Consider the following 17,376-nt stretch of genomic DNA (forward strand, 5'->3'; position numbering starts at 1 on the left):
CCTTCTCTCTCTCTCTTCTCTCTACAGAGTCTCAGTGCACGCTTTGCGGAGAGCCAGAGGGTGAGTACCTCACTTCTGCTCTAGTGCGTGGGGCACCGGAGTGTCCCATGCGTTGGCTTGATGGTCACACACTGCTTCAATGGATGTGTGCGACAGTCTTGAAGTTGAAAGGGTATTGTTGGTGGTGTTGATGGGAAACGTGAGTGACACAGAATAGAACACATGAGTGGTAGGCGGGAGTTTCTCTCTGATAAGAAATCAACATGGTGACCCGTTGGCAATATTTTCTTTTCTGTATTGTACTTAGAAATTATAGCCAGTTTTCTCCAGGTAATAGATGTCAATATGCATTTGCTAGCTTTAAAAATATTACCCAAAGCTTCTGATGAAGCTCACATTAAATGAGGCTTTGTGAAATTATTCCTAACTGCTGGTGACTGAACCTGAGGGAATGTGCCCGTGAGAACAAGCTGTCTGTCCTAACAGAAATTTCAGCCAAGTCCTACAGTTGAGACATTTGGGAGTGGAGCTCCTGGGCTGATGCGCTATTCAAACTACATTTTAAAATAGTGAAAGCACATTCACAGTGTTTCAGTGAGTGTGATGAAGAAGAAAGAAAATCCAGGAGCCATCTTGCCCCTATTCGTGGGGACTCCTGAAGCTGGGTTTTGATTTTGTGTTTTAAATAGGCCTACCAGCTACAAAACTAGCCACCTTGGGGCTCTGGGGAGACACAGGAGCTGACTTGGGGTCAGAGTCTAGCCCCTATTCCCTCTCCTAGTATGAGATTACTGGCCCCAGAAACCTTGGGTGTCAGAAGATCAGCAAATACAGAGCTAATCTGAAAGTTCTAACTGGTAGGCAATTTCTTCGGTCTGGTGGCAAAAGAGTATTTTGACAAAGTTTTCCAAATTCTTTTTGCTTCACTAACTGTACAACACAGATTCACCTGTGATGAAGTCTGGTGGTTTACATGAATCTCTGTCCCTGGTCTTTCCAGGATTATAAAAAGTGTGTCCTTCAAAGGGACAATCCTCTGTCTTACGGACACTGTGAGAATCCCTAATTGATTTGGTCCTTGGACACTAGGAGTTTAATCATTTCTTACCATTATGGCTTTTCTGTGTTGTTCCCAGCCTGGGAGCAGTCACTGTGTTCTGGCTTCAAGTCCGATGTCTTTGTCCTCTTTCCCACTTCCTGGTGAAAGTTCCAGTGTGCTGTGAGCCCTAGAGAAGATAGGAAGTAAACCTGTGTCGCAGCTTGAGCAGATTCAAAGGAGTTTCATCTGCCTTTTCTAATAACACAAGTGTTCCGTCTGCTGGGGGTAGTGCGCTGTGTGCTATGTGCTGTCCCCAAGGGCGTCTTCCAGTTCCGGTAAAGCATGCTTTGGAGGTTGCATGTAGGCTGGTCTTGGCTGGAACATTACAGGCAGAGTGGTTGCCGAGAAGGGAGATAGATTCCTTTTGAGATTTCCCAGGACAGTGGTACTGTGTCCAGGAAGGACCCAAGTCTCTGCGTGGTAAGAGTTGTCCCTCCCCCCAGCAACGTTGGAGGGTAGCTCCACATCTAATCCTAGACACTTGAGGGTTCTACCCCATGCCTGTCCTTGTTTAACCTGCACATCACAGATTTTGTCAGCACACGCCACAGTGTGTATTGCTCTAGGATGGAGCAACTTGTAAATATTTAAGAGGAGCCAAGCTGGACCTCATGTAGGAGTAGTTCCAGCTGTCCAAGTGGAGGGACCTGGCAGGTTAGGAGGAACCTCCAGCCGAAGTGGAGGTCCTGGTCTGCATCCTGGCTGCTCTTGCCTTCCTGACCAGACTCCTCTGAGGCCTTCCCAGGGGCTGATTCAGTTGTGCAAATCGAACTGCTCCAAACAAGAGAACGGGAGGAGGGGCTGCCTGGGCTCAGCTGGGCTTTGTTTTTCAGAAGCACCAGCATATGAATATTCATAGGTTTTTAAATCATTTAAGTAATTAGTCTAAGTGAGAGCTGGCCGGGTATAGTGAGTAGAATTCAGAATCAGCTTTTTTTCTTTTTTCTTCAGTGGTGTCTATGCGTTCACTTATAAATGCCACCACACAGAAGGGATCAGAGCCAGAGGACTCTGCAGTACAAGGCTCAAAGCTGGACATGCCTCCTTGAAAGGACCAGGTTGAAAAGCGGCTGAGGGAGCTTCCCCCTCCTGTCAGAAAGCTGTTAAAGCCCTTCCTGGCTAACCAGTGAAGTGGGGAACGCCTATTTGCATTTTAATGGTTAGTTCTTTTGGAGAGAGCTGTTTCTTCGTAGGAATGGAATAATTAGCATCATCTCAGAAGATAGTATCTGTCAAACAAATGAGACTGGGAGCAAAGTTGACTGAGAGGGCTCAGAATTCTCCAGCTGTGAGTCCCTGTAATGACTAAGCCAGATTTTTCAGAGAACCCAACATTTTAATCATATACGAAATGTAGATCAAGGCTTCAATATGCAAATTGCCTGCATGGCCTATATTGTGAAGCTCTGAATCTTGGAGGCTGTGTATTTAATGAGGTGGATATGTATGGATTTGCTATTTGCCACCCTCTTCCTAGCAAGAATAGAGAGGTGGCTCCTCTGTGAACCCTGGAAGTGCAGGGCAACCTGAGTGCAGGGCAACTTGATTATCCCTGAGTCTGCTAGCACTGTCAGGAGGTGGAGGCTCCAGTGTGTTCCCATGTAGGGACCTCCCCCAAAGGAGTAAGCATACTAGGGAGAGTGACAATCTCAGTGGTGGGAATAGCTCACCAGCCTAAGGCTCAAACTGTCTCAATTGCCTTTTTGACTGCTTGTTAGCTCATCTTGACATTTCAAACTCTACGTGTGACATAATCTGTCATTTTAACATAGGAAAATAAGAGTATATCACCCTTTTCAGACTTTATTGGTGGATGTGTGTTAATCTTTGCTTTTTAACACGAGCACAGTAAAAAATATGGATGCTCGAAGGTGCTACAAATACACAGGTTCATGGATTTGTCTGTTTACAGTTAAGGGTTTGACTTGCGAAAATGCATCATGGTGGGCTGGGAGAGCTTGTCAGGTCCATGGTGATGCGCTAGAGATTTCTTAGGCTTGCACCATGTAACCTAATTAAAAAGGAAAACCAAGCTATTATGAAGTAATTTCCATGCGGGCATATCCTAAAAAGTACCAGCATGGAATTTTAGTACAAAGCATTCTCCAACAAGAGCCCTTGAGTGTAAACTTAAAGATGTAGTGGCGGTCATGTAAGTCGACATTTTAGTAATGTTCTTTGTTAGAAATTTCAGCCCAAAGGAAAATTTTAAGTTTTAAAATCATCTCTAAACTCATATGGCAAAATATTTTCTCTCTGGTTTTATCATTATTATTTATTATTAAATAATGATCATCCAAACACACAAAAGTAAACATTTCTCTGAGAATTTTGTTCAGACATACAGAATCTTTTATTTCTGCTCTCCTCCCTTCATAAAGCATGACTAAGAAGTAATGCACTTAGGAGCATTGTACTCTTGATTTTTTAGTACAAGAACTCCAAGATTTTCCCCATAAGTGACTCTGAACAATGGAAAATCTCCCCACTGCTCTTCACCCTCAATAAATGGGTGTCATCAGTCCTGGGGTTTCAAGACTTCTAAACAATGGGGCTAATGAGTCAGGTGCTTTCTGAGAAATGGACACAGAAACATTTCGGTCCCACCCACAGCCCATTCTGCCTCACTAGAGAGGAGGATGTGATTGCTGTAGGTATGCTCTCTTTAAGGGTGTACCTTTTAATTCTGTGCTTTGGATAACAGTGGCCTTTCTTAACTGCTGTTCTTGGATAGTGAATAGAAGATAACCAGCTTTTATTAAGTTCTCGACATGAGCCAGGCACTCCAAAAGAATTAGCGTTGCCTAGGAACTGAGGCCTCTGCCAGCCAGCCAGTCTTCCAGGAACATGGGATAGTTCGTGGTTTAGTGCAAACCTGAAGGAACCTGCTAGGGTTGTGTGGGGACTGGATGTAAAAGTTTGCCCTGGAGGAGATCAGGACTTAGGAAACCTAGGCTGATGCACAAGGTCTCTTTTTCCAATCGATCAAAGCCCAGAAAGGTGCTTCAGAGCACATAGCAGAAATCCTTTCAATGCCGCGGGTGTGTGTGTGGGGGGGGAGTAGGAGAGAGAACAGAGACATAGAGAGACAGAGAGAAAGACACAGATATATGCACACACACACACACACACACACACACACACACACACACACACACACACACACACACAGAGGGTGGGGAAATAAGCATGATCTGAGACTGAGCAATGAAAGACCCGGGGTAAGGATGTAGTTCTCACCACCTGAGCAGATACAATGGCCTGTGCCTTAGAACACTGGGTGGTAGAGACATGCAAACGAGCCCCCCTCAAAGTAAGCCTAGAAGTTTCCCCACCAATGAGGACAGAGCTTTGAAAACACTGGCCAATGGTAGATCGACAATTTGTGTTACATACCTGAGGCTGTTGGTGGAACATCTTGTTCACCGTAAATGGATATCCGAAGCGTGAGTACAACCCTGGTTCTCTCACCTGTGTGGTGAGGAAGGGAAACGGGATGAAGTTCATGTGAAAGCTCTTTCGACTTTGTCGGGACCCAAGTGCTCCGGATCAAAACCACAGCCCCTTCTCGGCAAACGAACCATCCCCTAAATAAGCAGAGACAAGCACGTTATAAACCCTGAGAACATACTGCAGGGGAGAGACAGCAGTAGAGCAGATAACCAAAGCACTAGAAATAGGAGCGTAGGTATCGGGTATGTGTGAAACCACTCAATAGGTTTTCCAAAGGAAAGGAACGTCAGTGTGAGAAGTGGCGAGGATGAAATGATCACAGAACAAAACAGTGAAAAATAAAGTTTGACGACTGGGGGAATTGTAGGGCGGAGCAGGTGGAGCTGAAGGGAGAATTAGTAAACTAGAAAACAGGTATAAGCATATTGCCCAGAGCTCCACATAGAAAGTAAGGAGGTAATATAAAAATGCATGGAAGATGACTACAGAAATGCTATAATGTGACCATGGGAGAAGCTGAGAACGGAGGGGAACAGGGAGAGGATTAGTCAAAGTAGCCAAGGCTAAGATCCCCCCCCCGCCAGCCTCCACCTGGAAATAAAGATGTGTATTGCTACTTCGATCTGAAGGTTCCTGAAATTGAAACCAAATAAATAAAACATGCTCGGACCTCCATGTGAAGTTGAGGAGTGTGGTACAAAGAGATACTCTTGAATAGAGCCAAGAGAACGTACAGACAACAGTCCCCAGGACCCTTTCCCTTCAAGTTGACAGATCTTCTAACACTTCCAGAGAGAGTCCAGGCTGAAGAAAGTGACACAATTCCATGTGAAGCAGAGTAAGAAGAGGAAAAGAGGACTAGAAACAAGGCAGCCACACCAAGTGCTCAGACACTTGAAGCTTGATTTGTTGATAAAAGGATCATGCTCCGAAGAGCAACACCGATTTTAAATGTTCTAATTGACTCAAAATATGTGATAAAGAAAAGAGGATTACAAGGAGAAAACGACAAATCAAAAATTGTGAGGGGAGGTGGCCTTGAAAGGATCCAGGGCCTTTTCGAAGGAAGCTTGTCACCACAGTGGAGAGATGATAAGCAGCCCAGGGGGACCGTGTCACCTGCTCACAGTCTGTCCCATAAGCACTCACCTGACTCCTTGCTCTTGCTTTTGTGAACTAGCAGCTTGGTGACATTTAGCAGGTACTCATCTAAGCACTCATGCTTTTCTTGGGAACCCTTGCACGAATTCAAGCGTCTCTTGGTGCTCAGGTGAGCTTGGATTCCGTGTCAAGGTGGGGTATAGTATCTCTTGATTCACTTCCCTAAGACCCTTCTAGCTCAAAAAGGCATCTCTAAGGCCAGCTGTAAGCCACTGTTTCTAAAGTGTAGGTCAGATCAAACAGTTTTATCCAGGCTCCTCCTTGCCCACAGGGTGTTTTCCATGTTCAAAGTTGTCACCATTTGAACTGGCTTGCCCTTCTAACTTCCCTGGCCACTTGTTAAATGATGCCAGTTCTCTGGTTGCCACATGCTAACCCACAGTTACCAGATGCAGTAGGTATGCCAAAAGCTTTTATGGTGGAAGACAAAAGAACAGAGGAAGGAGTGTGTGTGTGTGTGTGTGTGTGTGTGTGTGTGTGCGCGCGCGCGCGTGCGTGTTTGCAAAGAGCCTTGAGGATGCACAGAACCCTTTGCATACACTACTTCAGCAGAGGTTAGTGTTTGCACACAGAGTAGAGAACAATGGTCTAGGAAAAGATCTCCTGACTGGCACAGTCTCCATGCTCCAGGTGGGTTTTTCCAGGAGCTCTCCATCTTGGATACACCGCACTGCATGGATTCATCCCACTTCTCTGTGCGGTACATTAACTACACATTGCTTCCAGCTTTCTTCCAGCAGTACCTATGGGAGTGTAATGCGTGCCACACACTGAGCTCAGCACAGCGTTTCCAACATGTTTTTTTTTTGTTTGTTTGTTTGTTTCTAAACTGAATACTTCCACAGTACCTGGCCCAGTCCTTCCTGCTTATAGCTGTGTATTTCTGGGAACATGGATATAGCTAGGATACCTGATCCTACTAACAACCAAGGCAATTTTGTAAATGCTACGTTTAGAATTAGTTGAAGCCACAGATTAAATGTGGTAAGATAAAGTGAAAGTGAGGATGAATTGCGCACAGCATCTGGTGTCTGAGACTGGGACAATTATGCATTTGTGCTGAATGATATAAATGCACAAATGAGCTCTGATTTTTGAGTTTCTTTCTTTTTTATAAATAATATCCAGAATCTGAGATGTAGACAGTCAGCTGGCACGATGACTATTTTCCCTCATCCATTTGCTCAAGAACATCATGGCTACTGGGCTAATTTAAATATCAGGTCTCAGGATGGGAATGGTTGTAGTGTTGTCCATTTTCTTGTTGATAGTGCTGTGTCTGATGGTTGCATTTTGAATCATATTTGGGAAATATGTTCAGAATAGGTGATGCCATTGAATAATAAAGAAAAAGTATCAGAGAAACTCCTAGTAATTCATAATAAGCTCTTCCACAATACTCAAAGCAGTGGCCCTGGAGAGAATTTCAGTGCAGGATAGCAGGTGACCTCTGTCTTCTGCGTCAGAGGTTGTCACTTTGGAAGGAAACACAGTGGCCCTTGACATCCCAGGGTGAGCATAAAGCACTCCAAACTCAGCATCGCTTTGCTGATCAGCACAGTTAGCATCCTTGGGAGGAATGATCTTCAGCTCTCAGAAACACTGAGAAGCCGGGTGTACCTGAGACGAAGACATCAGCAGAAGCTCGGTGTCTCATCTTACAACTCGTGTTCCTTCCACTTTTCACCCGAATACTTGATGCATCCCATTGGCAAGTACCATAGCAGGTGCCAGAACTCTTTGAAAATCAAGGAAGCATTTACGTTATAGGTAACCTTGGCAGCTTCCCACAGACCTGTTGGGGGCTCCAGCCTTACCTCTCAGGTGTCTACAGAGAAACTTGGCATCGGTCGCTGGCCTGAGACCCTCTTGGAGGAGACAGGAGATGAAAGAAACAACCCCTGTTGAAACAGTAGAGTTTGGGAACCTCGGTGAAATAGAATTTTAAGCTATATTCTTCCCTGTTCCTCTGTACCATCGTGGGCCCCCTGCCCTTCTCTTCTGCCTTTGGGTAGATGCCCCCTGCCTCTCTTGAATTTTGTGTTCTCTTGACTGCATCTCATAGCTTTATATAAATCACAAAAAAAATTCAGTGGAAAGAGAAGATGAACTCAGAAATTCACAGCCTACATGAAATGCCACAGTGTGCATGGAATGTGCTAGAAAGTCATTCCACATGGAACAAATCAGTTGTAACAGCACTTGGAAGGACAGGTGATGCAAGCCCGGTTCAATCTACCTCTTATTTGCTGTCCTTGATGATGTGTTTGTATTTATAAATTTGGGCTTTAGATGTAGTTTCTCTTTTCATGTGATAGCAGACAGGAGAATCCCTCCTCCCCAGGTCCCATGTTGATATGGAAGTATATTCATTGTGGTGCTTTCTCTCTGATTGTTCCATCTCATTAGCGGTGATATGAGTGTTGAATGATTGAGGCTTTCAGATCTCTCTGTGTGTGGAATGACCTTGGAATGAGAACAGCCCATCACAGAATTATTGGTCTTACCTCCCCCCAGCACCAAGCTAATCTTGTGATCTAAGGACCCAGAACTCAGGCTCTGAGCCTAGAATAAGTAAACCACTCACGTAGACTGGCAAATGGTGACACTGGTGCATCAGGTACAGGAGAATCCTTCTAGTGTGGTGCGTGGATGGTGTTTTTGGCAGTCCAAAGGCAAAATGGATAGATGGCTGGTTTTCTAACATTTGAGCTAAATATTCCTCCCCTCTTCATTGGTGCAGAGAAATAGATACAACCACCCATTTGGTGGCTGCATCAAACAGGGAGCCATGTTCAGAGTGGTGGTTTAACTGTGCCAGAATGGAAAGGCTTTGAAGCATGTAGGCAAAAATGGCGTAATTCAAGGAGAACTGAACCCTGAATCTTCTTTAGGCATGTTCACTGAGAGAGTTCTAGAAATCAAAAAGGAAAGTAGAACATAAAATGTTAGGAAGAGAAAGCCACCAAATGTGAACATTGATTACTCACCTGTTAGGAACTTAGTCACACACACACACACACACACACACCACACACACACACACACACACACACACACACTGGCTTTGCTATAGAATCTCTTCTGTTGTCTGTGTCCTCTGTCGGGACTCCCTGCCTCGCGTCAGAGCCCATTACCTTCCCTGGAGCAGTCACAAGTCCCACATGTAGTGCAAAGAGTTGCACTAGCAGCTGGGAGCCAGTGTTCCAGCTTTGCCTGAACTAGAGACGAGGTACAGAGCATAGCTTCTCAGGCTTCATGTTCTTATTTTAACATTGCGGGGCCGTGACCTTTGGTATTTGCATGTATCTACAGACCGAAGCCTTTATTTTGAAGTTTGTTGGGATTTTTTGGTTATTCGTGTGTGTGTGAGTGTGTGTGTGTGTGGTGTGTGTGTGTGTGTGTGTGTGTGTTTAAAATAATATCTTCATTAATTCTTTGAGAATGTCATGCAATGTGTACTGATCATATTCAACCCCTCCTCTTTCCTCCAACTCCTCCCAGAAGACAATGTTTTGCTCTAGTCCTCTCCAATCTCGGCTGTCTCCATCTCCACCTCTACACACTTTCTTGTCGTCCCCCCCACACTTCCCTTTCTCCCCGTCCCCCCAGTAACCCATCACCTTTAACTTGTACTGTCTGTATACTCCTGGGTCTGAGGCAATTCACCAGAGTGTAGTCAATCTACCAGGAGCCTTACCCTTAAAGAAACCCAACTCTTCCTCCGCAGAAGCCGCCGGTTGTCTCCAGCACCTCAGTGAAGCATTGGAAGCTCCTGAGCCCCTCCTCCATCCATGTTAGAATGGTTGCCTGTCCTGGTCTGCTTCAGGCAAACACAGCGGCTGAGTTGAACAAGCTTGGTTAGAATCCGGCCTTCTCCCTTTATTACCTAAAGACCCAGGGTCACGGAGTCCTAAGAGCTGCTCCACAAGACGGGACACAGTGCCTCTGTGTCAGGGCAGTTTGACAGTTTTAGTGATCAGAGCAAAGACTGGAAATGGTGGGACTCAGTGGCTGCCGTGTTTGATGTTGTTATAAATGTCTCTCTTACTGATGATCAACCAGCTTCAGTTCTTTATTCCAAGCCTGTCTGTTGGACATCATTTTAGGTGTGGGGGGGAAAACAGGTGTGAACAGGACAGTTCTTAGTCTGTGATGAATATTGTCAATATGTTGTTTTAGAAATCTGAGCATCAAATCATGACGTTTGATGTCCAAGTAGATTATATGGATTCTAGGTGGGTTGTCTTTGAATCATACACTTCAAAGCTTCAGGTATGGAAGGAGAAAGATGGATGGATTCTTTTCATTTCCTTTAACACTTGTTATTTCTTTAAGGTGTAGCCATAAAAATATTTTACCTCTGTCTCTCAGAACAATTTTTCTCCTTGGGGAAGAATCTCTCTCTCTCTCTCTCTCTCTCTCTCTCTCTCTCTCTCTCTCTCTCTCTCCCCCTCCCCCTCCCTCCCTCCCTCCCTCCCTTTTGTGCACACACACACACACACACACACACACACACACACACATAGAGAGAGAGACAGAGAGACAGAGAGAGAGACAGAGAGAGAGAGACAGAGAGGTACTATTCAGCACAGATAGGATGAAATCCTGTCATTTATAACATCATGGGGAACCAGGGCAGTTTGTTCAGTTAAATAAGTCAGGCACGGAAAAGAAATATTGCCTGTTCTTGAATTGGCTTTGCATGGCTGTGACGGAGTACCCAAGACTGACTTAAAAATAGAAGATTTATTTGGGCCCATGGCTCCAGAGGTCAGACGGTCCCATTGTTTCTGTGGTGAGGTATAAGATCACAACAGGAGTGAATGGTACTGTGAAAGCTGCTTCCCTCACGGCAGCCTTGGAACAGTGTGAGAGAGGAAGGGGCCCAGTCTAGGATAAGGTGGGCCCTCAGTGACATGCCCCGTGACCTGTTTCATCCTACAGCTTCCATTACATAGCCTATTTAACCATGAATGTTTCCATGAGGTCAGCACCTCCACCCGACAGCTCTCAAAGGCCTCACCTAGAATACGACTGCACTAGGACCCAAGGCTTCAACGCATGAGCTTGAGGGATATTCCACGTCTAAGCCATAGCAATGTGAAAAGTGAAAAAGTTGATGTTAGAAAGTTGAGAGTAGACTGGTGGCCATCGGGATTGAGTCAGAGGAATTGGGGATGCTTGTTGGTTGGAGGGTATAACCTGTAGCTATGAATTTGTTCTTGGGGTCTAATATTCAATGTTGTAATGGAGGTTGACAATACAGGACTGTGTGTGTAGAATCTAAGAGAGGGGACCTTTTGTATTTTCATAACACACACGCACAGGAGGTCCCAGGTAGGGTGACAGATGTGCTATTTATCTTAGTTGTGGCTGTAATTCCACACAATAGACATGGGTGAAACAATGTCACACCATGTACCTTGAATGTGTTCCAGGTCTCACAATTGCTCCTCAATAGAACTGTAAAATTCAAAAGGAACGTTGCAGAGCAGACACATTACTGCATCTGTGCCATGTGTGGAGAGCTGCCACAGCAGGAGCATGGCAGCTGTTTGCCAACCCACTGCAGATTTCTTCCCTGCAACTCTCCTCCCACAGAGTCCTAGAGAGGAGATGCCATCCAAACCTAAGTTTTGACACAATCATGGCTAGAAAGCAGAGTGGAGGATCTCCATGTATGGAGACCCCAGAGGGAAGGTGCTGGCCCCAGACTTGCCCCACCTCTGCTGCGGCAGGGTGTACTAGCAGTGGAAGAGAGGCCAAACAAGAGGTGTGGGCTGTTCTGAACAAGTGCCCAGAGACACCTGAGCAGAGTGTGATTTCTACTTGGGTCTTTCTGAAAATGTCTGGTTAGGGGCTCTGGAATATAATGTAAGATGAATCCTTAGAATCAACCAAACCTACATTGAGAATCTTGAGTGCAGTTTTGATGCTGATTAAAAATTGCTGCTGAGTGATCTAACTGGAATATATATGGAAAGCTGGCCTCATATTACTCTTTAAAATAGTCATGATGATTTTGTGTTTGAATAATAAAATGAGAGTGAATTCATTATGCTCCATTTTGTCAAATCCTGGATAGTTTCTTAGGTATTGTGAGACAAAAATAAAAATGGGAAGTTATACTCACATTTAAGAAGTGTTGTAGCATCCTCATTTTAGGACGAATGTACAGCACATTGAGTTCGAGTGGGCAGCTGCAGTTAGCATGTCTGTTGAGGGTTTTTTTTTTTAAGTTGGGACTATCGAAACAGTGACTTAGCTCATGTGGCCTGTGTATACAGAGCACCTGTGGCACTTGGAGCCCTGTGCTAGTAGCCAAGGGTTTTTGCAAAACGAGAGAGCTAGCAGGAAAACGTCATCGTCATACTGTATGTTCTGTGACATTCTAGGTATTGTGATAAGAGCCCAGGATGCAGCAAGGTGCTCCAACTGTGGGGAGAGTCACTGCAAATCCTTGGCTACAGGAAGGCATTGCAACCCAGGGTACCAGGGCGTAGGAGACTGCGTAAAGGCCATAGCAGAGAGCTAGACTCTGGGAGCTCCACTTGTGGATGACTCTTTAGATGCTGTGGATGCTCAGCCCCATCTGCAACGGGGTCCAGAACCCCGCCCGAGACCTGTAAGCACCAAAAACTGCTTGTAGGTCTCACCCATCCATCTATATGAGCTTGAAGGACGAGAGGCTGCGATCTCATCTGCTTCTGAGAAACCGGCTACTACCCGATAGATGGAGGAATTCTATGAAGAAATACTGTGTATTAAAGTCAGGGCCATCAGACCACCTCTGATAAAAATGTGCTTAACCTTGAGTATTGATCTCGGCACCTCTATTATTATCTAAGGCTTATCCCTCTAGTTAAATGGATAAATAGAGAAACACCTCCACGGAACTGTAGCGAGCTCTCTTTGGAGGCTGTTTCGGTGTCATTTTTGAGGCAGATCCTTAGTACAGAAGCATAGCCCCAGTGTCCAGGAATTGGCCTGGGATGGTGAGGAGGTTTGGAAGGTAGGGGTTTGTGAACTCAAGAGAGCCCTACAGAGCAGGAAGCAGGCCTCACCAGCAGCCGCTACTGCGGCCCAGCATCTGGACTAAGTCCATACTCAGGTGATTAGAGTATGCAGCTGCTACCCCCCTACGTGAAGGTGTGCCCAGTGGGAAGAATGTTCTAGCATCGTCCACTTGGATATTGCACTGAGGCCTTTGCATAAGCATCCCACAGGTTTTGCAGGAGGCCTCTTGGCTCATCTCAAGCCCTTGAAGTTTACTGCATGCACATGCTGGTCTGAATTTGAATTTAATCCAAATCCTCTAGCCAGCGTGGGCGCTCCAGCTTGAAGCTAGCTGCCTTTAATGAAGGGGCTATGCACTGCGTGTTAAACTGAGATAATTCACCTAGGCTGTCCAGGCCAGGGAGCTGGAATTCTGTTCAGAAGGAAGTAGTGTCATCAGAGTGAGTCCCAGACGAACTTCTCTGATGCCAACACCTTTGAATATAGCCACGGCGTGTTCTTTATGACTTTGAATTCAATTCAAAACCTGAGTCACTCAAAAACCGTTTTCCTTTTATGAAAGTCTTGTCGATTTAAATAACAGCTTTGTGGTAAAATCACTTATGGTAATAGTTCACTCAATCCAATAGTGTTATCACCAGTCAATCTACAGTAACAAGACGTCTCTACCGTTATGAATAGTACATTCTTAAATTATGTTTTGAATTAAATTTTCATCCAAATTAACATTTAATTTTACGTTTGCACCTTAAATCTTAAATATACTTGAGACAAAATTATTTAAAATAGGGAGCTCATTTCCTTAAATATAAAGACACTGGAGCGATTTTATACATCATGCACAGACACACCTATGTATCTCTATATGGAGGAATGTAAGAATAAGTCTACACAGAGTAGGAGACAGAAAGATGGTAAGAGCCAGGTGATGGATGGCAACAGAGAAAATAGCCTCTTCCAGATACAGCAGGACTTGTGCACCTAGAACTCACAGAGACCATGACAACAAGCGAAAGATGTGGGAAATGGACACAGAGTCCCACCCCTAATCAACAAGCTGTCTGCAATTAATACCTGCTGGGAAAGGGAAAACCAATTTTCTCCAATGAAGTGGCCCTGGGTATATCAACCACTCTCCAGAGTAGGCTCCAGACCCAGAGTAATTGGCCAACACAAAATGGGACCTTTTGATGACTACTTTTTATTTGTTTGTTTCTTTTGGTACTTTTTGTATTATTATTTTTTGTTTGCTTATTTTTCTTTTTGTGCTTTGTTCTGGCTTCTTTTGGAGAGCGAGAGAGTGAGAGAGAACACAAATTTGGGTGGGTAGGAGGGCGGGAAAGATCTTGGAGGAGTTGGGAGAAAGGAAATACATTATCAAATACATATCAATATGTATTTACTATTTCTATATATTGTATATATAAACATAAAAATAAACATACAAAAATATATGAAGTTTTTTTTTTTCAATTTGACTATGAGTGAGCTCAAATTTGGCTTCTCTACTTCTCTCTGTGTTTTCCATTTGTCTATGGTCTGTAGTTACCGGTGTGTCTGTAATCTGTTGTGTGTATTTAGTCTGTCTATCTCTGTTGCCTGGGAGTTGTGTTTGCATGTCTGTTGTGCCTCCGTGTGTGTGTGTGCCTTTCTGTCTGTCTATCTGTCCTTAACAAAAAGGTTTGCTATGTATTTATTGAACAGCACAAAAAGAACACAGTGTGGGAAAAGGATAAGAGATCCTTTTTATTCAGGATTGATTTATTTTACTTTTAGGATTATAACAGATCACAGCATTTCTCCCTTCCCTTTCTTCCCTCCAAACTCTCCCGTATGCCCTCCCTACTCTCCTTCAAATTCCTGGCCTCTTTTTCGCCGACTGTTACTGTCTGCACATATGCAAATACGTGTATATTCCTAAATATAACCTGCTCCGTCCAGTGAACGTTACTCCTCTGTAGGCTGCCAAGTCTGACCTTCTGCACTCGACAGCCCACTGGTGTGTTCTTCCCTGCCGAGGAGCACCTCTCCTACTCCCAGCTTTCCTTAGTTTCCTGCAGTGCTTTGTGTAGAGTTGAGGCTTCATGGGCTTCTCCATGTCCAGTTTGGCATGTTTATTGGTGTGATCCTTGTTCAGCTCACGTTTGGGTGGCCATGTTGGTGAGACTGTAGGGGTATAGTTTCTGATGTTACCAGGAGACACACCCTCACACCAAACTCCCCGATCTTATCCTCTGGCTCTTAGAATCTTTCCACCCCCTCTTCCTCAATGTTCTCTGAGCCTCTGGTGTAGGAGTGTTCTGGAGAGGTATCCACTGGGACTAGGCTCCACAGCTCTGCATTTTGATTGGTTGTGGTTTTCAGTAGTAGTCTCTGTTGTAAAGAGAAGCTTCCTCGATGAGGTGTGTACACACACGCACACATGCACGCACACAATACAAACACACACTTGTACACACACATATGCATAAACACACAAACACAAGTACACACACGTACACACACCTCGGTCAGGCAGAAGAACCCTTGCCCAGGTGCCTTCAGCTCCATTCATGTGAGTTTGGTCCCTCTCCCTCCTTCTCCCTCCTCACAGCAGTGACATGGGTGACAGAGGTGAGGGAGGAACAAGCCTGCTCATGACCTGGAGAGGAAGTGTCCACAGCCTTGCATCAGCTGGGCGCACAGGGGAGAAGAGAGCGTTAGCCAAATGAGGCCGGGGGCTGGACTGTGCCATCATGGTTTTATGGAGCCCAGTGTGTCTCAGCAAGGGATGGAAACAGAAATATCCACCTCCTTACCAAGCCTTTGAGACTCAGGTATTGTTTACAGACTGACTTACTTTACAGTCCTGTTAATCCACTCACCCAGCTAGCTCCTGAAATGTTATACCTCTTTTTTAAAAAATCATAACTTTTCCACTCAAAAAAACTATGCACAGTGGCCTTTCAGCTTTACCGTTTCAGACCAGCATGAGGGTTCCCTAGGAACAGCAGATTTCAATGAGACACAATCACATGGAGCATGTGAGTCTTGGGCTTCCATTGAGCAAAGTTGTCCTGTTTTGCTGGGGGTTATCTCAGGACAGGGGCCTCTCATTGGTTTTTCCTGGTGCCATATGAGCAGCACAAAGGTATGTATCTTAGGGTTTATATTGCTGTGAAGGGACACCATGACTACAGCAACTCTTATAAAGGGAAATATTTCATTGGGGTGTCTTACAGTTCAGAGGTTCAGTCTATTATCATCATGGTGACACATGCAGGGCAGACATGGTGCTGGAGAAGTAGCTATGAGTTCTACATCTTGCAGGCAACAGGAAGTGGTCTGACTCACTGGGCATGGCTCAAGCATATTATGGGACCTCAATGTCTGCTTCCACAGTGACACACTTCCTCCAACAAGACCACAGCTACTCCAACAAGGCCACACCTCCCATTAGTGTCACTCCTTTGGGGGGGCATTTTCTTTCAAACCACCACAGTGTATTTATGTTTTATTTTGCCCTAAAATGAAATTCTTGCTGTGATTTTTAAATACAGGTTGAGTGCATGAGGACATGGCACTCCAAACATTGTGACCATAGTTCATTGTCTAGTTTTTCCATCTTGACCTTTTAAAGCAGTGGTTCTCAACCAATGGGTTGCAACCCCTTTGAGGTCGGTCAAACAACCCTTTCACAGGGGTTGTATATCCACTATCCTGCATATCAGATACTTACATTAAGATTCATAACAGTAGCAAAATTACAGTTATGAAGTAGCAACAAAAATAATTTTAGGTTGGGGGTCACCACAGCATGAGGAACTGTATTAAAGGGTCACAGCATTAGGGAGATTGAGAACCACTGTTTTAAAAGCATGATGCCACACCCTGCCTATCCCCTCCCCCATCATTTCTACCTTAGTGAACAGCCTCATTCACATCTTGTTTGCCAGTTTTGTTGTTCTTTAAGTGTAGTGTTTATTACAAGCATACATTTGTTTGTTACTTAACTCATGGTTTTCCATTGGTGAACATTATCTGTGTGTCTTGTATTAGGAGGAAATATCATTTTCTCATTAAAATGAATATGATTCAGTTTTCATTAGATAGATTCTGGCATCATGGGGTTTTTAGGAATGTCTCAGCAAGGGATGGATATGTTTCCTACTAAGTCCCATCACACGCCATCCCTTGTGATCTACACTGTCCACTTGCCTGTGAATTGTGAGCTATCCCACAGCGTTAAAGATGCTTTTGAAAATCATTTCTAGTGGATATGTATTATCCCAATTGTATGAGTCTACTGTGATCTATTGAATTAATCCCCTTTTAATGGCTACATAAGCTGGTTCTAATTTTTTTCACTAATATACATTTTACCTTTATGAATATATTCATAGCTTTATCTGTGTGCTCACTCATGATTGTTTCCCCTGGCTAAATCATAGAGATTTAGAAATACAGTTAATTCAAAACATGGTTGCTTTTCCCATAAGTGTCGGCTGCTCAGGAGTCATGCTCTATGCTTTTCCTGGAGAGAAGATGTAGCTATATCCATCTCCCAAGTGTTTTGGAGGTTATTATTATTATTATTGCAAAACTGACTGGAAAGCTTTTTTTTGATGGAATCTGCATTAGCATAGCAAAAATTTAAAAATAGC

General features: G+C 44.4%; 1 protein-coding gene across 1 annotated transcript in view; it reads left to right on the plus strand.

The window, feature by feature from the left end:
* Dlgap2 (DLG associated protein 2) overlaps positions 1–17,376 on the plus strand; it is a 747,033-nt gene that overhangs the window by 427,609 nt on the left and 302,048 nt on the right. The window contains 1 exon segment of the mRNA XM_052751752.1: positions 28–60. Within this exon segment, the coding sequence (XP_052607712.1) occupies positions 28–60 (33 nt within the window).

Source organism: Peromyscus californicus, unplaced genomic scaffold (genome assembly GCF_007827085.1).
Source record: "Peromyscus californicus insignis strain IS unplaced genomic scaffold, ASM782708v3 Scaffold_23__1_contigs__length_62951481, whole genome shotgun sequence".
Classification (NCBI taxonomy): domain Eukaryota; kingdom Metazoa; phylum Chordata; class Mammalia; order Rodentia; family Cricetidae; genus Peromyscus; species Peromyscus californicus.